The sequence below is a fragment of the Colletotrichum truncatum genome (assembly GCF_014235925.2).
Source record: "Colletotrichum truncatum strain CMES1059 chromosome Unknown Contig_0008, whole genome shotgun sequence".
Classification (NCBI taxonomy): Eukaryota; Fungi; Ascomycota; class Sordariomycetes; order Glomerellales; family Glomerellaceae; genus Colletotrichum; species Colletotrichum truncatum.
The window spans coordinates 15,358-37,300 of NW_027222405.1; the positions used below are offsets into that span (position 1 = coordinate 15,358).

The 21,943-nt window shown below is 50.9% G+C and overlaps 5 protein-coding genes across 5 annotated transcripts; 2 read left to right on the top strand and 3 right to left on the bottom strand.

Moving 5' to 3' along the window:
* Window positions 1-284: 284 nt before the first annotated feature.
* Window positions 285-1,616, bottom strand: CTRU02_211481 (uncharacterized protein; the record flags this gene model as incomplete). The annotated part of the gene is made up of 1 exon (XM_070205639.1): window positions 285-1,616. The coding sequence occupies one exon, from the start codon at window positions 1,614-1,616 to the stop codon at window positions 285-287; it is 1,332 nt and encodes a 443-aa protein (XP_070060452.1).
* A 5,249-nt stretch (window positions 1,617-6,865) lies between these two features.
* Window positions 6,866-7,996, bottom strand: CTRU02_211482 (gag protein; the record flags this gene model as incomplete). The annotated part of the gene is made up of 1 exon (XM_036734087.2): window positions 6,866-7,996. The coding sequence occupies one exon, from the start codon at window positions 7,994-7,996 to the stop codon at window positions 6,866-6,868; it is 1,131 nt and encodes a 376-aa protein (XP_036574182.2).
* Window positions 7,997-10,060: 2,064 nt separating this feature from the next.
* CTRU02_211483 (uncharacterized protein) lies at window positions 10,061-11,545 on the top strand (the record flags this gene model as incomplete). Its single annotated transcript, XM_036734086.1, has 1 exon — window positions 10,061-11,545. One exon carries the CDS (start codon window positions 10,061-10,063, stop codon window positions 11,543-11,545), a length of 1,485 nt encoding a protein of 494 aa, XP_036574181.1.
* Window positions 11,546-12,918: 1,373 nt separating this feature from the next.
* Window positions 12,919-14,574, top strand: CTRU02_211484 (transposase; the record flags this gene model as incomplete). Its single annotated transcript, XM_070205640.1, has 1 exon — window positions 12,919-14,574. One exon carries the CDS (start codon window positions 12,919-12,921, stop codon window positions 14,572-14,574), a length of 1,656 nt encoding a protein of 551 aa, XP_070060453.1.
* Window positions 14,575-14,796: 222 nt separating this feature from the next.
* Window positions 14,797-20,923, bottom strand: CTRU02_211485 (uncharacterized protein; the record flags this gene model as incomplete). Its single annotated transcript, XM_036732124.1, has 7 exons — window positions 14,797-16,704; window positions 16,808-19,247; window positions 19,335-19,852; window positions 19,906-20,056; window positions 20,121-20,270; window positions 20,400-20,693; window positions 20,775-20,923. 7 exons carry the CDS (start codon window positions 20,921-20,923, stop codon window positions 14,797-14,799), a joined length of 5,610 nt encoding a protein of 1,869 aa, XP_036576203.1.
* Between the last annotated feature and the right edge of the window lie 1,020 nt (window positions 20,924-21,943).

The window sequence follows — 21,943 nt, forward strand, 5'->3', positions numbered from 1 at the left end:
GGCTCCAGCAATAGCTGCGGCGCTCCATCACGCCTCAAATGCCAATGTGCATGGAAGTGCTCACGTAGAAGAACAAGATTCTGTTCTTGTAAAGTCTTCAATTTGTGTAAGCATGGGAGACCATATACTCGAGAAAACGTCCCCGTACAGGCTGTGGAAGGATTTGTGTCTTTCTTCGTGAGCAGCTTCCGTTGCTCTTCTACTTTGCGCAAGGCTTCATGCGATACCCAGCCAAGCACTGCGCCGTACATTGACCCTGAAAGCTCAACTGGTATCCGTATTTGCTATTTAACTTGATTTGACTTTAGATCCGATAGCTGATTTAGTAAAGCATGCTTCATTGCTCGCCAAGCTTCAAAAAGGTCTAATGTGGATCGTTTCAAGTGCGATTTAAGTAGTGCATGAATACCCTCAACTCGCGAAGTAGCCACATTGCCAAAATGGGTATGCTGATCGACCCAGGCTTTCACTAGCTTCTCCTTGTATGGTTTCAACCAAACGGACGTAACATAGCCGACTTCTTCGAGATGGTCCAGAAGATAGCGTTCCTCAAACTGGGAAACGCGCTCCTCAAAAACCACCTCAGATGGCGAGCTGATGATCGAATGCCAGGAGTTATAGAATTCTTCCCAGCTCTGAGTTGAAGGTTTGAGCGCTGCAGGATTGTTGACTGTCTTTGGCTTAGTAGAGTCAAAAGCTGGATTACAATGTTGAAGAACGGCCTTGTTCGCATGCCAGAGGCAAAGCAAAGATGCAGAAGAGGGGAAGATGGTTGCAACAGCGTTAATGCATGCTAAGCAGCGATCTGTGAGGATAACCGCAGGTAGGCTAGCGTTGCACTGACTATACAAGGATTTGACCCGCTCCAAAGCCCAGGTATAGTCATCTTCTGCCTCGCCGCTAAGAAATGCAAACGCAATACAGAACGACCGTTGGCAAGCATCGACGCCAACTATATCAAGAAGTGGCATACCATACTTATTAGTCTTATAGGTACAGTCTAGTAACATGATGTCTGGGTAGGCTTGGAGAAGGGCTAAGGAATCTGGATGAGCGAACAAGACAGCCGTAACTCGGCCATCTGGTGCAAACTGCATGCGACTCCAGAAGCCTTCCTCATCAAGTTGATTGGCAAGTGCATGGATCGAGGTCTGCCCTTCACGAACATCTCGTTTAGCGGCTGCAATATGATTGTAGATATCCTGCTGGGTCGCTATAGAGTCTGTCGTTTGTCGTATGTATGTTCTGATGTCCCTGGGTGCGACGCCAGCGTTTGAAAGACCGGCAACCTTGGCTTGATCCTCCTCAGATAGCTTACGATGCGTTGGGTGAGCAGACGGATGTTGGCTTGGGGGATGATTATGAGAAGAAAAACGCTTATCGGGCCGGTGTCTCAAGCTCCATGTGCTCTTATCCAAAGATTCCTTAGCAAGGACGGAAAATTGACAACCAGTCCCCCTACTAGTAGTTTGCCTTTGCCGCGCTATTGATGTGCTTGGCGGATGACACGACCTATCGCATGAATATGTAATCGTCCGTCGTCCGCTTTTCTCCTTTGTTGATCTCCCGGTAGTGAATGCGTATCCCTTTGTCGCCGCCCAGTTATTGATTGACATAAAAAGCTCATCGCGAGATTTATGATCGCTTTCAGGGGGGAGACTGTCGTCTGGGAATGTGAGTATTGAGTCTTTGAGAGCTATTTCCATTTTTAAGAATATATGACTGAAGTGCTGGATGCAAATAACGCGTGAAAGGTGTATGACACAAGACGCGTTCATTGACGTGGGCAGGTTGCTTAGTCATTTCCACGGGTACCCGTGAAATTTTACACGCACGGGTACCCGTGAACCTATTGGGAGCCCCGGAATGTGTGGCTCCCTTCCTCCCGCCGTCACCCAACATGTTTGCAGCCATCCTTGCCATTTTTACTCGTCGTTCGCGTCCTCTCTCTCTCAATCTCTCCCTTCCCACCCCAACCCTCTCTCTTTCTCTCAGCTCTCGGGCTCGTTCATTCGCCTTGATTCGACGTAAAGCAGCTAGAACAGGATGATATTTATAATATCTCGATATAAGATAAGTTATTTTCTTAGTTCTAATTTCTAGCGTCGGACTGATATATATTGAGAAATCAATAGCTCTACGTAGACGCGTATTACTTACGTTCTGTTCCCCCACCCTGGCAGCTTGCCCTAGCGCCGTACGAAGAATAAACCGCGCCTAGTGGTCCCTTATTATCCCTTTCTTGTGTTTACTCTCGCCCTCTCTCGGAGGATTAGATACTCCGTTAATGCTATACGTCATTTCTCATTCTTGAATATTATCCCTTAGTTTCTCGTTCTTATTCCTATCCTCCTCCTATGTCCTATTGCTTACCTCTTCACTCTTTACTCTTAACATGCTCTCTTACTATGTATAATACTTTTGTTAGATGATTACGGTTTATATGATTAAAAGAGTTATTACTACTATCTAGGTATGACTTATCCTTACTCACTTATAAATAAGGTGCTACCTAAAGAGATTAGTGATAAGGTAATATGAGTTCGCTTTCCGTCCTCTGCTACACCTTGTCTATAAGAGGGGCAAGAAAAGCGCTCCAGGGGCCTTTCTGCTTTGCCTCTCTACTATGAGAATGGGAAATGTTCGAATATTCGTAGGCGCACATTCAGGGGTCAATCGTGATGTGTATTGTGCTTCTTCTTTTCCTAAGACCTGTCCGTATCCCTTACGCGCCTTCTTCCGGCGTGTTCCCTGTGACTAAGCGCACCTAGCGCGGTCCTCGGCCAAACATTCCTCCTAGCGCCTTCCTGGCATCCTAGGCGCTCTGCGTGTGCATCGCTTCCAGCGCCCCTGGCCTACCACCCTTTTTGACACACCCCTTTAGCCTTCGCGGCTCGAGACCTCGGTCCTAGGGCGCTCCTGCGCGCTTCATACGCAGCAGCGGAGGCTACCCTTAGGGGTGGCAGGCCAACCGACTTCTTCCTTATTCCTCTCCTCCTTCAAAGATCCCTCCGCTCCATGCGGTCTCTGCGAGAGGGTCCCTCTCTTCGCGTAGTGGTTCCGTCTCCTTCTTCACCAAGTTGAGCTGTTTTATGAAGTCTTCAAACGGTTGCCTTGCGAGGCTCTTCGTGAGTCCGTCCGCAACAAGGTCTTTCGTTGGTGTGTGGACGACGTTGATAGTGCCGTTCTCAACCTCCTGTCTCAACCAGTGGTTGTGTATATCAACGTGACGAAGCCTCGTCTTTAGAGTCACGAGTTCCTCAGTTACTATTCGAATCGTCTGGAGGTTGTCGCACTGGATCGTTATTCCGCCGCTTGGAATCGTCGTATTAAGAGCACTCAACAGACGGCTAACGAATATAGCTTCGCGTGCTGCTTGTGAGAGGGCGAGAAGCTCTGCTTCTGTCGTTGATGTTGTGACTGTGTCTTGTTTGTTCGCTCTCTATCCGATCAATCCTCCAGCAAGCCGTAGTGCGTACGCCTGAGAGCTCTTTCGATCTAGCGAGTTATCTGCGAAGCTGGCGTCTGATGCGACTTCGAAACTCTTGTTGTTGCCATCGTACTCGAGACTAAGGAAGCAGGTGTCCAAGATGTACTGCAATACTCGATCTGCAGCGCGATGATGCTTCTGAGAGGGATTCTGGTTAAACCTCGCCAGACGGCTTGCAGCAAAGGCGATATCGGGGCGCGTCATCACCGCCAAGTATAGGATCGATCCAATCTTTCGTTGGTATGCCGTTATTTCGCTCTTTGAGGCGTGCTCCTCGGCGGGCAGTAGCTCCTCGTTCGTCATAGGTGTCGTAAATCGAGTGTTCTTCCTCTGTGATCCTTTATGTGTGCCTTGACCAATCAACCGTGCGATCTTCTGTGCGTATGCTGCCTGAGATAGCCAGATTTTCTTCTTGGCTCGGTCGCGCGTGACCTCGATTCCTAGAAACCAGTGAAGAGGGTCTCCGCCTTCCAGGTGGTACTTCTCTTTGAGCCCGTTAATGAGGCGCTCAGCAGCGTTTCTACACTCAGGGGGAAACGCGAGAACACAGTCGTCGACATAGAAGAAGAAGAGCATGCGTCCCTTCCGCCAGCAGCAATTCTCGCCTGCGACGCGTTCCATCCCCATTGCTTTCAGACCGTTCTCTAGATGCCGTTGCCACAGTAGAGGGGACCTGCGAAGGCCGTATAGAGCCTTCTTCAGCCGCAGGACCTTCCCCTGCTGCTCATGGCCCGGTGGAAACTCCATATATACTGTCTCGTCGATCGGAGCGTGGACAAAGGCATTAACTGCGTCGTACTGCAGTAAGGTAAGATCTTGCTGGGCCGCGGTGGCAATAAGGGTTCGGAACGATTGTCCAGCGAGGGTCGCAGCGTATGTATCCTTGAAAGCGTTTTTAGCCTGTTGATCTCCTCGAACAACGATCCTTGCCTTGAGTTTCTGGAGTGCTCCCTTCTCGTCCGTTTTATAGACGTATACCCACCGGCAACCCAGAATCTGGTGCCCGGCGGCTTCTCTACGGTCCACGACGACGTATGTATCCATCTCATCGTGGCTCGCGAGGTGCTTCTCTTCCGCTTCTCGGAATCCCCTCTCGTAGGGGTGGCCGTATAGATCGGCATGTTTCTGAGGCACTGGGGGTAGTACGCCTGCTTGGCTTTTTCGCTGGGGCAGAGGACGGTCCTCTCCCGGAACGCTAGAGGCCACGGTCTCAACCGCGGGCCCCCCGTCACCTGACACGGGCCTACCGTTGTGGGAGCTTAGCCCAGAGGGAAGGTCTTCCTTTACCCTCGAATCAACGTGGTTTCTTCCCTGACGGAGGTCGAAGGCACGCTCACACCCAGGGTTTCTAAGACTCCTCCTGGGCCCAGGGGCAGGGTTCATACCATTACCACGTCCGGCTACGGTGAGACCTTCGAGTCTGTTGTTCCAACATACTACCGCTTCCAGGCTGGTATCGGCGTTCTTCGCCTTTTGCTTCATCTTCACTCGTTTTCTACCCGTTCTGGTGCCGCCGAGGAAAGCGGCTTGCCAGGAGGTACGCGGAGTGGTAATTGGAAACTCTTCGTGGATCGATTCGCGTGCATGAACCGCCTCAGGAGCGATCGAAGCACGTCTCTTCCTCCACCCCTTCACTCCGAGTGCCTCCTCAAGGCCTGCGAAGAACGAGGTGGGTGGCGTCCGCGGTGGTGTATTGAGTTCGAATCGTGACTCCACGTACTTAGGCGACGGCGGTGCGGTGTATTCTTGTGCCTCTTCGTCTTCAATGTACTGGACTTCATCGACTTCTTCGTCTGCGGTGTGTGCGTACTCTGGAGATGTTATCCCTGTGGGCGAGACCTCTAGTCGCGCGAGAAGAGCGTTGAGCTCGTTCACGTCGAGGTCTTTGAGGTCATCCCGCAGCTCGTTGATATCTCTATTAAAGAACTCGGTTTCCCTGAACACAACGTCTCGCGTTGTGATAACGCGGGCAGTAAGCGGATTCCACACGCGGTAGGAGTTGCTAGTACTGTACCCAATGAGGTAGCCTATCCATCCTCTCGGTTGAAGCTTTCTCGACTTATTCCTGCCCAGCTGTGCGTCTGTTGTGAGCGCATACACTTTGCAGCCGTACGCTCGAAGGTGGGCTTGATGAGGCTTCCCGAGATCTGGGCCGCGAAACTGATTATGGAACCGTTCGAAGGGCGTTTTCCAGCCGCGCGCCGCTGACGGCGTCCTGTTGTATAAATACGTCGCGGCGGCAACGATTTCGGGCCACAGCATCTCAGGGAACTTGCCTGCCTCGCGAAGGGTCCTAGCCTTCTCCTTGATAACTGCTGCGATTCGCTCGGCGCCTCCGTTCTGGGCCTGCGTATTGGGCGCAGAGGGTTCGAGGACCACCCCTTGAGATTGAAGGTGAGTGGCGACTTGCTGATGAATCGTTGCAACCTCGCGGTCACATTCGAAGACTTTGACCTGTATATTATATTGCGTCTTCATCATGGCCATGAAGAGATCGAATACCTCGAGGAGCGTCTCTGTTGTACGGTCCTTAAGGTAGTAGTCCCACGAGTATCCTGTTAGTCGGTCAGAGAGTATTACCGTAGACATATAGCCTCCGTATCCTTGAGGGCTAATCGAGTGAAAGTCGAACGCCACTCTTGATCCTGGTTTTGCCCACGCTATAGACTCGCGTGGGGCACGTCGAACAATTCGTCTTGTCTTCCCTTTTCCACACGCTGAGCAGTCAGGCAGCTTGTTGCGTAGGTCACCCATGATCTTCACGCCTCGAGAGGCGTTGACGAGGTGCTCCAGCACCCCCTCGCCCGGGTGACCCAGTCTCTGGTGCCATCTGAACGGTCTTCCTGCGAGTCTTTTGCGCGGTGTAAACGATGTGTGGCGCTGCTTCGCCTGCGTGACGAATCCTGCTTTGGTATTGTCCTCGATAACCTGTTGTCCATGGAGATCGTGAAGGTAGCAGACGAGTGTCCCATCCGCTCTTCGTACGCAATTCTGGCCTGGGCGGTTATCCCACCACATCCCTCGTTGCCGTAGAAGGCGGTAGGAGACTAGATTCGTTGCGAATTCTTCGCAGTAAGCGACGTTGTATAAGCGGAGTCTTACCTTCTTCCCCCGCTCAGCGTCAGCCGTTATATCCACGTTTCCATACCCTAGGATTGGGACTTGTGAGGCTCCTGCCCATAGGTAATCCCCTGGTTCAGCTGCTCTGAAACCTGAGAATCGAGCCCGGTTGTTGAACACGTGTAGCGATGATCCTGAGTCGTATATCGCAGAGTTGTGTAAGGGGTACTCAGTCCGGATCATGAACGCAGAACGGTCACTCGTATACTGCTTCCTCCACGATGCGTTGGCTGACCCCATACACCGACCATACAGTCAGGTCTGCTTCGCTTCCTTCTCGCGTTGTTCACGGATCTTCTTCACGCGGTCCGCGAGGTCGTCATCGGCCTTGAGACGCTCGGTGACCTTCTTCATGATGTCGTTGCTGGGCCTCCATCCTTCATACGCTTCCTCTGGGAAGCAGTAGAAGCAGTTGGCAAGTAGGTGTCGTGGCAGATCACATCCGTGACACGTTGGCATCTCGTTTTGGGTCCGCGAATCGGCGGCCCTATGTCGCTTCTTGGTTGTACTCCGAGGCATGGTCTCCTTGGGTCCTTCTCTTGTTGTGGCAAAGGCACCTCTTGAGGCTCTTGGTCCTGTCGATAGGGTATCTGCGTGGATTCGTATATATCGTCGTACTTCCGCAGAGATCTCGCTGATCGAGGGGTTGTCCGACTCGTGGAACTTCGCCTCGAACGTGGCGTGGAACGCAGAAATAGCGGTCTTCGCAATGACCTTTAGGAAGTCCTCGCTCCACTCGCTGAAGTCCCTTGTCTGGGCAAGGTTGACCTCTTGTCCCTTCAACATTGCGGCCTCCCATTGCTCGAGCCAGTTCTCGATCTCGGCCTTCGTGGTTATCCGCTTTGTAGCCGCTTGCTTGACGGTCTTCTCGTACTCCTCACGCGCGGCGCTCTTTTGTTCATTGTTCGAGATCGAGGCCACGCCCTTCAGCTTGACCATCCAGGCTTGGAGGGTCTCCGTAGGTTTACAGCACGCATTGACGTACTTCTCGGCTGCTGTCGATAGGACCCAGTTGCGGAGCTCTCGTAGAGCAGCCGCTTCACGCTCGTAGATACGGATATCATGGTTGTAGTCGCTCCGGAGCTGTACATACTCCTCACGGTCCTCCTTGACAAGGTCTTGGAGGCGTCTAGCCGTCTCGTTCGATCGAACTTCTTCGATATCTAGTGTCTGTGACACCTCGATGATTGATCCGCGGGTATGTCGCGGTATACCTTTCTTCTTGTAGTCGGAGAAGGCCGGAGGCTCCGGCTTCGGCATCCGCTTCTCGGGGTTTTCGGCGCCGGGATCCACTTGCTCCCAGACGTCCAAGTCGGTGGCTTTACCCTGGAAAACCTTATACCAGGTTGGCCATTGACTGGGGTTGTTGAGGACAATGGATTCCATCTTTGCTTATGTCGTTATTGATTCGGGCTTATCGCGTGGGTTTTGAGGGACGTAAACGGGGTGTTCGTGTGTTTTGCAGTTGATCGGATCTTCGAATAGCTTCGTTTTGCCTGTAGGTAGGCCAATTGGTAGGTAATCAGACTGTTAATTGTTCGAATATTCGTAGGCGCACATTCAGGGGTCAATCGTGATGTGTATTGTGCTTCTTCTTTTCCTAAGACCTGTCCGTATCCCTTACGCGCCTTCTTCCGGCGTGTTCCCTGTGACTAAGCGCACCTAGCGCGGTCCTCGGCCAAACATTCCTCCTAGCGCCTTCCTGGCATCCTAGGCGCTCTGCGTGTGCATCGCTTCCAGCGCCCCTGGCCTACCACCCTTTTTGACAATTAGGGCAGTTGGGGCAGTTAGGGCAATTAGGGCAGTTGGGGCAGTCAGGGCAGTCAGGGCAGTCAGGGCAGTTAGGGCAGTTAGGGAAGAGGCAGTTAGGGCAGCTGGGGCAGTTAGGGCAATTAGGGCAGTTGGGGCAGTCAGGGAAGTTAGGGCAGTTAGGGCAGTCAGGGCAGTTCGGGCAGTCAGGGCAGTTAGGTATTAGGGTTAAGGGGGGAGGCGCTATAGCTATAGCGAGGTAAGTATTATAGAACACTATAATTATAAGTAGGGGATTACTACGGGTATAAGCCGGGAGTCAGACTTTAGCAGGGTTCTAGGGTTGACTTTTTATGGGTATACAGGCACGGGCTCCATACTTACCTAAAATTTCTAGCCACTCATATCTTATCGATAACACACCTTAGTGGAGACATTAGCCATATTAGGCAAGTTCTACCCCTCATACCGTATACCTACTAATTAATTGAAGTTTGACCCAGTGGTCCCTGCGGACTGCCGTAGTTATCCTCGTCCGAAAAAAAAAAAGGGTGAATTTTCGCTAAAAGTTTAGCCTATCAGCTGGGGCTTTCGACTGCGGCTGGACCTCACTTTTGCCAAGACCTCAAATCTCCATTGTAAGAGCCACTTTTACTCCGTACTAAGCTCGGCAGATAACAGTCTGTAGTCTCTCCTTGCACGTATTACTCTTAGTAGTCTAATGACGCATTATGTGTCCGGAAAGATCATCGGCACCTCTGGTATGCCTCAAATATTTATTAAGTAAGATGTAGCCCAGATTCGAGTAGATGAGTTTATAAAACTAGTAGACATTTGGCCTCTGAGTGGTTTTACTCCGCCCTTGGCAAAAATGAGGTTTAGACGCAGTCGATGGGATAGAAGTGAAGTTCAAGTATCACCAAGTCACAGTTTGACTTTATTAGTCAAGGAGCTATATTATAGTGCCGCCATCTTTTACATCACTGCAACTTTATAAACTCAGAGCATTTAAGGTTAGAAGCCCTAGAGCTTAACAGAACAGGAGCAGTGTACAGCAGGAGCTCAAGGGGGACTGGCAGATACTACACCTATATACCAGAAGCCGTCTTGCCTAAAAGCCTATCTTGATTATTTATGTCTACTACATATAGCTTCTCCGCAGTGTTGTGGATTTCTTGTCGATTTTACCTCCTTTGCGACTAGAACAGTGGAGCATTATTCGGCCAAAAAATGCTCTACAAACCGCGTGTCAGTTTACACTTTTTTGCTGTCATCTCCACAAGAGCTCCAATAATATAAATTGGGATAAGATCGTTTCGGTAATCCCGTTGGTTTAGGGAGTGATAGCGAATCTGGGAAACTGAAATTTATTACTTCATAGGAACCACTCGTATTACGGGGTTTTGTCGTAGGTTGGAGCAAATGTTTGCTGATAATTTCCTTATCCGGAATGTCTGTAGGTTTATCAGCAATATGTCGTTTTACCCCACGAATTGTCTTGATGATCTTATGGGGATAATGCATCTAAGATTAGCAAAGGTGTATGTAATTACAAAGAGAGAATGCTTCCTCCTCAAATGGCCTAATATTCTCACCTTATTGATTTCTTCTGCCACCTAACCGCTAAGCAAAACTTTTCACCTAACCTTACCAACGATACCCACTCGTCTCTACAAACGGGCCGAATTCCTTGGGGCAACCATGGCCGACTACCAAGTGAGCGAGAAGAGAGAGACTGATCCAGTCGACTCCGGCACCGACGGTGAAAACCATCACAAGAACGTCAACGAACCCGTCGCTGTTTTCACCAACGAGGATGGCGACGTCAACTTCCGCAGCCTCTCCTGGCCCGCGGCGGCCGTCCTCGTCGCGAAGTTTCAACTCGGTCTCGGAGTGCTGAGTTTGCCCAAGACGTTCCACACTCTGGGCTTCTTTCCGGGCATCCTCTGCTTCGTGATCCTCTCCATCATGACCACCGCCTCGGGCTACGTCTCCGGCAACGCCAGATTGTATTATCCGCAAATTTACAGTGTCGCTGACGTCGCTGAAATGATGTTCGGCAAGAAGACGCGCGAGTTCGTCGGCTTCTGCTTCTTCCTCTATCTCGCCCTGACTGCAGGTGCCGGCATGCTCGCTTCCTCGGTCGCCTTCAACGCGCTTTCAAACCACGGCGCCTGCACCGTAGCCTTTGTCGGTGTAGCTGCCGCCGCTGCATTCCTCATCGGCGGTGGTTTCCGCAGCCTGGATAAGATCGCCTGGGTCAGTTGGGCGGGTTTCGCCTGCATAGTTGTCGCTATTTGGACTACGGCCATCGCATGTCTCATCCAGGACAGACCTGCTGCTGCTCCCCAGACGGGCCCCATTGACCTCGACATCCGTGTTTTTTCCACGGCCACATTCGCGCACGCCATGTCAGCTGTCTCCAACCAGTTGTTCGCCGTCGGCGCTTCCGGCGTCTGTTTCTCTATCGCTGCCGAGATGAAGGAGCCCAAGGATTTTGGCAAGGCTCTCCTTTGGGGCCAGGGCATCGTCATCGCGACCTGTGTCGCCATCGGGTCCATCGTCTACGCCAAGGTCGGCCAGTACCTCGCAAGCCCCGCCCTCGGATCCGCTGGTCCCTTGATCAAGAAGGTTGCCTACGGCATCGGTCTGCCTGGTCTCCTTGTGACTGCTATCCTCTACAGCCACACTGCCGGCAAGTACTGGTTCGTGAGAATCCTCCGTGGCACACGCCATCTCCAGACCAGCACCGTCAAGCATTGGCTCGTTTGGAGCAGTTCCATGATGGGCACCGTTGTGTTCGGCTTTATCGTCGTCGGAGTTGTACCCTTCTTCAGCGACTTCCTCAGTCTTGTCGGCTCCCTCGTCAACCCGATCTTCACCCACATCATCCCTGGCTTTATGGTGCTGTACTATGTCGCTAAGAAGCCTACTATGGTTGGTGAGGAACCATCACACGAACCCCACTATTCTTTCGCGGAGAAGCACTGGATCAAAGAGGCTCACGACGCGGCTAAGACTAGCAAGAGGGATGCGATTGTGGTCGCCCTCTCGTGGATCATGATTGTCTTGGGTGCTTTCATCATCATTGGCGGCACGTATGCAACTGTTGTCACTATTAAGGAGGGCTATGACAACGGTTCGATTGGTAGTGTTTTCTCATGCGCCGACAACTCGTCAGGCTAAGAAACTCTAAAGGAAAGAAGTATAGACTAGATATTTAGCTCTTAGTTGACTAAGTCTTTTAGTTACAAAAATAATCATGACAAGCCATCCTTAGTTTACTGTTGCCATAGTTCCATTGGATAGTCACCAGGGGCACGTGAGATATCTTATGCTAACTGTACCCGCATAAGAGAGGCCTATGATAGCTTCTCAGTCAGGAGGTTCAGTTAAGAAGTGAACCAACTGCATACCTACATTGTTACACGCGGAATCGGGAAATTAGCGTTCGAGGGTCAGAGGTCGGGATCAGAGGCCGGGATCACAGGTCGGGATCAGAGGTCGGGATCAAAGGTCGGGATCGGATGTCGGGATGAGAGGTCGGGATCGGGGGTCGGGATCGGAGGTCGGGATCGGAGATCGGTAGTCAAAAGGAGGTACGATGGATAGGGGAAACACGGAGAGTACTAGTATGACACTGGAGGAACCAATGCCCAACCAAGGGCCAATTAGAGCTGTAATGCTACGACCCGTTCGTTATGCCTAACAGAGTGTTAACAGACTCACTAGCTAGCGGCTACGCCGCCAGATATGCAGGAAACACGGGAAACATTGGAATACTCTCGGAAGTGGAAGAACTATCATACAGGTCACGCAATGATAAGGAAGTAAGCACTGATAAGGAATCAGTGACCGCTCACGCCAAGAGAAGTAAGCGCTCACGTTAAGCAGGGTAAGTACTTACTAAAGCCCCCCAAGACTCTTGCTTAGGAACTTATATATAGATTAGAACTTAAGCTCTCTAAATAGAATAAATAAGTATAATAAAAGTATAATATACTTATACTTCTAATATAAAGTAATTAAGAGATTAAAAAAACATAGTTACTATTATAACCTATACTTTCTAATCTATATTCTATATTATAAAAACTAAATATACCCTTATCAATTTATTATTATTTTCTTTATAGTAATTATTTATTTAATATTTATAATATATTATCTACTTTTATATTTTTACTATAGTTCTAATCTCTACTTATTATGGCTATATACTAGCTAAAATAGCTATAATAAATATATATTAAGCTTAATTATAATAATATTTATTTAGTAACTCGAACTTATATATCTAATAGTTATTAAAACTGATTTTTCATTAGAGAAAGATTAGTATTTTTAAAGAAACGTTTATTAATGGTTTATTAATAAGTATAATTTAGTACTTTATATTTTAATTCTTAAAAGACATACTAAGTATATTTTCTTTTCTAAAGATTAAGTAAGTATATATAACGTACATGATAAGCGAGTGAGACAGACAAGCGAGTGAGACAGTAAACCGCGACCGTCGCACCTTGACGCGACCGGCACCTTTTCCTCTACAATAAATCATGGAATCAGCTAGTATTGAAAGAAGGTTACAAATTGCCCTTCAAGCAATGAGAAATGACCCAAAACTTAGTGCTCGGGCCGCAGGTGCACTCTATACAGTCAGTCACGCAACATTAAGCCGGCGACTAAAGGGAATAGTCTCACGACGCGACAGCATGCCTAATTCACGGAATTTATCAGATTTAGAAGAGAAGACAATAGTTGAGTATATTCTCGACCTAGATGCGCGATCATTTCCTCCCCGGCTGAGTGGTGTGGAAGAAATGGCCAATCGACTTCTCGCAGAGCGCGACGCGCCTCCAGTTGGGAAGCGCTGGGCTTCTAATTTCGTCAAGCGACAACCACAGCTTAGGACGCGTTTCTTTCGCAAGTATGACTATAAGAGAGCTCAATGCGAAGATCCAGAGGTGATTCGTGGCTGGTTTTCGCTTGTGAAGAATACAATTGCGAAGTATGGTATTGCTGATGCTGATATCTACAACTTTGATGAGACCGGCTTTATGATGGGCGTTATTGCTTCTGGAATGGTTGTTACAAGTGCTGAAAGGCGTTCAAATACGAAGATGACACAGCCTGGCAATAGGGAATGGGTTACAGTTATCCAGGCTATTAATTCCCAAGGGGAGAGCATCCCGCCATACATCATCGTTGCAGGCCAGTATCACCTCTCAAGCTGGTATACAGAAACCTCTCTTCCGGGCGATTGGGCTATTGCAACGTCTGAAAATGGATGGACAACAAACGAGAGAGGTATTGACTGGATCAGACACTTCGACATTTATACAAAACCACGTACGTCTGGGAAATATCGCCTCCTCGTTGTTGATGGTCATGAAAGTCACCACTCCGCAGCCTTCGAGCTCTTTTGTCAAGAAAACAACATTATTACACTGTGCATGCCGGCTCACTCGTCTCATCTACTTCAACCCTTAGATGTTGGTTGTTTTCAGCCGTTAAAGAATGCCTACGGTCGGCAAATTGAGAATAAGATGCGGCGAGGCACAACCCATATCTCGAAGGAAGATTTCTTTGCAGCATTTCACGAAGCTTTTAAGCAGTCTTTTACGAGGAAAAATATCCAGGGAGGTTTCCGAGGAGCTGGACTTGTCCCTTTGAATGCAGAAAGTGTTCTCTCAAAGCTGGATGTAAAGTTCCGAACGCCAACGCCTGAGGAGGGGGTCCCTCAGACACCAGACCCTTGGATCTCTAGGACGCCGAGCAACCCAAGCGAAGCAAGATCACAGTCTACTTTTATTAAGAGTCGAATCTCACGCCACCGAAGCAGCTCTCCAGCATCAATTTATAGTGCTGTGAGTAAGCTAGCCAGAGGGACAGAAGGACTAGGGCATCGGGTAGCATTACTAGAGTCAGAGGTTCAAATCCTTCGAGAGGAGAATGCAATATTAAGTCGGCGTCGAAGGGCTAAGAAAACACGTCTACAGAAAGGAGGAAGTCTTACTATATCTACTGGAGAGGATATACAGTCGCAAAGAGAGGCAGACACGCAACTACAAGAGGAAACGCGACGGAGTAGTGGTCGCAAAGTGAGGTCTGAGACGACTCATCGTCGGTGTGGCGTATGCGGGAATACAGGCCACAACGCGAGAACATGTCAATTTATTGAGGAAACATCCGAAGAACAGGAATCCGAGTAGTATTAATCAATCTAAGATTTCTTGTTATAGATTTCGATATTATTGTCGCGAAGGTCTGGTTTACTGTCTCACTCGCTTGTCTGTCTCACTCGCTTATCATGTACGTTACTATTATTTACATATATTTAATAACTTTAGTAACTTTAAAGAAAAGGCAAAGAATTAGGAAGTAGTAATAGTATAAGTAGTAGTCATAATACTATTGCTGCGGTTTCATCGTTATTAGAGTGGATTCGTCCACGCCGGAAGCCCATTCCATTTCGTTTCAAAGTCTTCAATAGACTTTATGAAAGCCCGATGTTGCTTTTTCTCCTCCGCATCCGCCGGCGTATCATTCGGATCAGCCTCCCACTTGTCCTTCTCTGCCTGCGTGACCCACGCAGCTTTCATCTTAGGAAGGAAATTATTAACGAGGCCGTTGGTCTTGGACTGCATGGTGGTGTACTGGCCCTTCATGTAACTGAGCCACTCGGACTTGAGGTTCTGTTTCGACCATTGCTGGTACCCAGCGCGCCGATTGGCGGGCAGCAAGGTCGAGTCTAGGGCGTCGAGCACCTTTCCGATCCGATCCGTCTGAGTCTTCATTGTTGACTTAATTGTTGAGTGGCTCTGGTAGATACGGGAGCCCATGGTGCTGCGCATCTTTTGGAGAATCACCCTTGCCTTTGCGTAGTCGGCAAGGTCTTTGGCCCAGGAGCCCGTGTCCCAGGGGTTTGAGGATCGCCAGGCGCTTGTCTTTGAAGGTGTGTTAATTGCGGACTCGAGAGCGACAAATTCGTGTTTCTTGAACGTCTTTGTCGGATACTGTGCCGCAATGTGCATAATGGGGTTCCAAGCCTTGCCGATGCCGCCAGTCGTATCCTCGCCGGGCCACACGAAAGCGGGCACATCCCACAGCTCGTCGACATAATCACAGAAGGAGACTGTGGCTCCCTGGGGGGCATTTGGCTTTGGATCAGGAAGCTTAGACTTCTTCTTGTCAAGGTACTGGAAGAATAGGTCGATCATCTGGGCCTCGAGAACGTGCTCGGTGTGATACTGGATGTTGGCGGCGCGTGCGGGCAGGGGGTCGCCAAAGTTAAAGTTGCCGCAGTCGTGGGGATTGACCCAGCCCCAGTCATCGCCATTCAGCTGACCGCCCGGGGGGAAGTCATCCGATATGTCGCAGTCCCGATTGCAGGCCTTGATCAGCTTGTCCTTGGCTCTCTTGTCAAACATGTGCAATATCTCGCCTCCTGAGTGGTTGTTATGGCCATGACTTCGCTGCTGATGAGCATGGAAATGTGCGGCAATGGCATTTTCGTCAATGGTGGACGTCGGCGCCAGCTTCTCCCGCTTGTGCTTGGTCGCTACTCTCCAGCCATCGCCCTCGTTTCCCGCTCCCAGGGCATTGTATGCTTGCTCGCACGTCATGCCTACTTCACCGTCTCGAGAAGGGCAGAAGAACTCGCCGGCGGGGAGGCTGAATGCTGGGCCGTATACAGCACCTCTCTTGCTCAGGGATGACATATGCCCGCCGGAAATTTGCCTTGTGCGCAGGCCAGCATCGTAACTGTTCATTGATTCCACATGGACCGCTCTGTAGACACCGGCCTCGGGTGCTTCCAACCTCGACATGTTTCTGGTCACGGCCTTGCCTTCTGCACGGCCCTCTATGAGGAGGTGGTCGATACCTCGGAGACTTCTCTTGGAAGGTATCGGGCCCAGGTCGGGACAAGTGCCGCCCTTAATGATGGTCTTCTCCCATTTGTCCGTTAGGTCGACCTCACCACCAGCCCAGCCAAACACCTTGGGCGCCGTTGCTCTCGCGAACAAACGAGCGCCGACATCAAGGCCGTAGGTAAAGGGGCATGTTCCCGTGGTCGAGATGCCCGCTGCGAATTTGGTCGTTAGGCTGACCTCGCCCACGACTGCGGCGGCCGCCGGGTCAATCTCCCACTTATCGACGAAGCGAACGCCAAACTCGGCAGCAGCTGACAGCTTAAAGGTGACATCTCCGGAGGCTGTGACGCCTGCGTAGAATTCGGGCTTTTGGATACCCGAGAAGTCGCCCGTCCGATCGAGGCTTGGCTTGCTGTTGTCAATAAGCTCAGGCTTGTAGGAACTGGTGTCGGGCATGACTTGGCGGACCTAAGAATAAGCATAAGTAGTTAGCAAGTGTTTTACTTGTGGGTATTGGCAAAAAGGAGGCAAGAAAGTGCTAATTGCTGGAAACATGTGGTTTGCTACGTACTTCCCACTTGGCAATCTCAAGCTTGGTCTCAATCAAGCCAGCCATGCCGAGGGAGGCGTCGATGCTGCCCTCGACGGTGAGCTGGGGGCCGATGGTGGCGATTCCGGGAATCTTGAACGAGGCACCGGGGAATGGAAAGTTGAGAATGGCCTTCTTCTTCTCGTACGTCACGCGGGCGAGGGCCTCAAGAGTAACAACTCCGGTAACCCTTCCCTTGTTGTAGAAGGTGAGGTAGCTATTCTCGAGGTTGAGGGGCAGGGTTAGGCTCTCGACTATAAGGGTGAAGCCGAAGCTGGACTCGACCTCGATGTCGAGGACGGCCTGGCCGAGCAGGTGGCCGTCATAGTTGACGCCCTCTACTGATCCGGGGCAGTCCCACGACTCGTCAAACAGCTTTGCTGTGACGCTGTCGTCGTACTTATGCGTGAACTCGCGCTTGATCTCGGGTTTCACAAGGGCTGCCAACCACTCGAGGATGCTCTTTCCGAACCACCGCTCGTGCAGGTCCCGCGAGCCAATCTTGTCAATGTGGAAGTCGTCGCGGAATTCCTCTTCGAGCCAGCGCACCGGGTTTCCGCCGACGTCTTCAAGCGTGCGCTTGGCATGCCTCTTGCGACCATTGACATCTCGCTTCCGGTTGACTGACCCGGCGACAATGTTCTTCCAGTAGTCGTCCTGGTTGCTGTAGTCGATGCGCATCTGGGTGTTGCCGAGGTCGCGCGGTACGCGGTGGAAATCGTAATCGAAAGTCAAGTCATAGACGACAGGCTGGAGGCCGGCGAGGTGTGACAGGTGACGAGGCAGTAGTTTGGTGTGGTCACTGCCAGGAGCCGGTGCCATGCTCTTGGCGACGGCATACTTGCCTGGGCCGCAGCCCTTGGGCATCTGGAGAATGGTTCCCGGGACACCGTGACCGAGTCCAATCTTGTGGCAGTTGCTGTCCGGGGTGTGGTCATTGCAGACTATGCGGACCGTGTGCTCGCCCTCGGAGACTGAGTCGTTGCAGTCAAAGACGTCCCAGTGGGAGCCGTCGCGCTTGTCGAGCGAGATCTGGAGCGCCTCGGGCGAGACAAGGACCACGAACTGGAACGCAGCCTCGTTAGGGTTATCGTCGCCTCCATCCGATGTCTTGTCTGTCTCGAGGGTGAAGTCTGTGTCAGAACCGCCCTCGGGCGGGTGCTCAAACAAGTTTTTGAGGTCCACGGGGAGGAAAAGGGGCTCGCCGTCCGACTCGCAGCAAAAGGTGCGGACACGGGATAAGTGGATGCCGCAAGTTTCACTACCACCAAAGTACGAGTCGGTGATCTGGACTGTCTTCATGTCCGGGCAGTGGCCGTCAAAGCAGTTGCCGGGCTTACCGTACCAGGCGCAGTTCTTCCACTTGGTAACCTCCTTTTCAGGGCAGCAGTATAGCTTCTGAGTCTCGAGATCCAGCTCGTCGAGAACCTCCAGCAGAACTGCGCCTGTAAGTGCCGCAAGCGGGTGCGCTCGACCGACAACCCGCAAGATGATTTTGGCGACATCGTCGAGGATATTGAGGACGGTCCCAGAGAAAGTAAGGGGCAGCTCGCCACTGTGGCACTTTTCGCCGACGCCGCGCCACTTGCAGATGTTCTTCTCACCCAGGGAACTCTCGCAACAGTGCGCCATTTGGCCATCCCAGCAGTCGTGGCCGCCGCCGTACTTGCTCATGTGCGTCATGACCTCGTCGTCCTTGCAGTAGCCGTTGCACCATCTGGTCGCGCCTCCACGCCAGGTGCATGACTTGGGGTCAGGGGCTCCCGACAAGGGACAGCAGAGAGTGCTCTTCTTGTTCTTGCCGCACTTCTGGTCAGTGATCTTTATTTCTCCCGCCTTGCAGTCTTCAATGCCGCAGCTCGTAACGTAGCACATTTCGTTGGTGCCCGTCCAGTTCTCGTCGCCCTTGTCGATCGACTTGAAGTCGCCCAGTGGCTTGGGGTCCAGGACGGCAGCTAGGGCGGACATCTCGGCGTCATCCTGATCGATGGCCCAGATTAGATAGCCTCCGAGGCCGAGCTTGGCCGCGAGGTCCTTTTTCTGCTTGAACGTCTCCTTGTCGTCATACGATACCCACTGATCAGTGTTCCAGGTAATGTACTTGACACCGGCCTCCTTGTCGTGGACTGGCTTGATCTTGTTGACTTTGATAACCTCCTGGATCTCGCGGTAGCTCAGAATGCCAGACTCGCCACTGCACGCTCCTTTGGTGGCGCCTCCCTTGAAGAGACAGCCGGGTTTGTTGCAGGACGGATCGGCCAGCTGGAACGCGCGACCATAGAAACCGAGACCCATATTCAGCTTCTTGGCCGGGACGTTGTTTCTCCAAAAGAGGTCAAACGCCAGGCTCATCTCCGTCAAGTTGGTGTGGCCGTAAATGTGAGACCCGATCGGGTTATCACGATCCCAGACACCGTGAAGACTATACATTTGATTAGTCGAGGTTCGAGAAGGGTGGCTGTCAGGGTGTCTACAGGGAGACTAAGAAAAGAAGAAAGAAATCACTTACTCATATGACATGACGTTGACAAAGTCGGTATAGTCAATTGACTTGAGATCAAAGTGGCGTAGATACCAGAAACTCGTTGGCGCTGTGTAGGATACAATGTACTTGACGGGCTGCTTCTTGTTCTCCTCTTCGAGCTCCTTGAGAAATTGGGTGAAGTTCTCGCCATCCTCGGGGACACCACCGCGATCGTCCGCGCCAGGGTACTCCCAGTCAAAGTCGACACCGTCAAAGGCGTACATGCGGAGGAAGGACATAAGGTTGCCGATGAATTTGGACCGGTTGGCTTTAGTGCTGACCATGTTGCTAAACACCTTTTGCAAAGGGCCCGGATCATTGTGCGTCCATCCGCCAATGGCAATAACCATTTTAAGGGCAGGGTTCTTCTTCTTGAGGTTGGTGAAGTCCGTAAACAGTTTATCGGGTAGGTTGTCCATGCCCACGATCTGAAAGTCCGGCATGATAAAGGCAAAAGAGAAGTACAAATGAGTCAGGGAGTTAACGGGGATGTCGTTCAATCCCTATCTCAAGGTTAGTGGGACATACACTTTGGTAGGGATTATAGTATACTTACCATATCCTGACATTTGGAGTCGTGCCTCCATGCCTCGTAGTATCCAATGACACGGTTGAGCTGGTTGGAAGCCTTGTCCTTGGGACCTGGTTGATCACAGTTGGACTGACAACCGCCAGTGGCTCCATGGTCCTCTTTTTCACAGAAGTCCCTATAGTTCACAATCGTCAATACTGGTCTGCTCCATCATCTTTATACTCTGCACCTGTACATACTTTGTCATTCCGCAAAAACCCCACTTGCCACAGCAGACATTCAGGGGACATTTCTGGCCGGGGATAGCTGCGTTTTTGCCGCACTCTGCCTTGGCATCGCAGTTGGACCAGCACACCTCATTGGGAGAGATTCCAGATGTGCCGCAGGCTCTATTATGGGGGAGAAGAAATTATTAGCCTTCTTCCAGAAAAATAGCAGAAACAACAGCAACAACAAGCGCAAGAAAAGAAATGATTCAACGAGCCACGCGACTGGCAAAAGGTGGAAGGGAAACCTACTCCTCGCCGTAGTTGCACTGGCCAGTCTTCTTGGGACAACAGGCCTTGTTCTTGCAAGGGCGGTCGGGACCGCATGTATAGTCATCGCCGCCAACTACCTGTCTACCAAACAGCGAAGATAGCTCGGTGCGTCCTACCAAGGACACGCCGGTCTCGAGTGGCTCGGGGGCGATTTCTCGCCCGTCAGCGTCAACGACACCGCTATTCTCGCGAACAGCAACATGACCGGGGCTGTCAGCACTGCAGACTGGCAACTCATGGTCACGACGGTTCTTGGCCGAGTAATCAAAGGGTCTAAAATTTTTTCATGGCGGGTCAGCAAATTGAGATATACTGGTCCAGGTTGAGTTACATGGCTGAGGGTACTTTACTTACGAGATGACGGCGCGGCACGCGCCAGGGAGTTCGGGCACCACAACCACGCCGGCGCTACCAGGCCTCGATGTGATGACTGCTCCAATAGACGGGGTAATGAATGTAGAAAGAAACAGAAGGCTTAATGAGAGCTGAGACCATGGTCCCATGGTTGCGTTTAGGGTTGAGCTTTTGAGAGCTCTACCCAGTAACAAAAGAATGATATTCAAAAGAATGTAGTCCCCGATAAGAGAGGGAAGGGGAGTTGAAGAGCTGAGAAGACTAGGAAAAAAGGAACATTTTCAAAGGCAACAAGCAAAGCCAGCTAGCCTAGATATCTTTAAAGGGATTTCGACCAGGAAGTCAGAGAGAGAGAGAGCGCGCGCTGCAGAGAATGTTGTCTGACAAGAGAGCTTGAATGGTGTACTGGAGCAACTCAGTCCCAATCTCAATTTCAAATCCCCTTGCTCTGCATATGCTCCGGAGGCGAGGCTGGGCCCAGACCGGCGATGGTTCGGCTCTTCTGCACTCTGCTGCAGGTACGGATACACCGGGGACACGTACTAGATGCGGCAAGCAGGGTCCTGACAGGGCTAACAGGGGTCTGATGTCGATATTAAAAGGCCACCGTCCTATTTTTCCGTTCAGCCTGCTCGAAGGTGGTTGCTCAACTTTGCCTCTTCGGTAGAGAGGGCCCCCGTCAGAGTAACATTTCGTGTGATATCGTGCATACTGCTGAAGATGCAGTATGCTAAAAAGCGGGCCGCTCCTTCAACCCCTGCATGAACCCTCCATGTAAGCAATAAGCAATTAGGACCCTGTCTCGGCGAGAAGGTTAACGGTTCGTCTCCTTCCATCAGAAACATTTCCATTTTAGGCAGGTCTTGGTAGATTGTGTATTCTATCACATCGAGGATGAGTAGGCAACGAGTAAAAACTAGTCCCATTTTAAATCAAGTCTATTTTTTTCGCATACTAGCCACATGATACTTATCATTTGGCAAAGATCATACTGTTAGGATATGATTGGCTAGCAAAACGTATGCTGTGTATCCCACCTATTATCAACTAACCCTCGATGGGGAAGTACTTAGATCCTTCTGCTAACGTCGCACACCCACTTCTCGCACACCCCCACATTTCGCACACCCATAAATTGGGTCATCATGAGGTATTCATCAACTTCATAA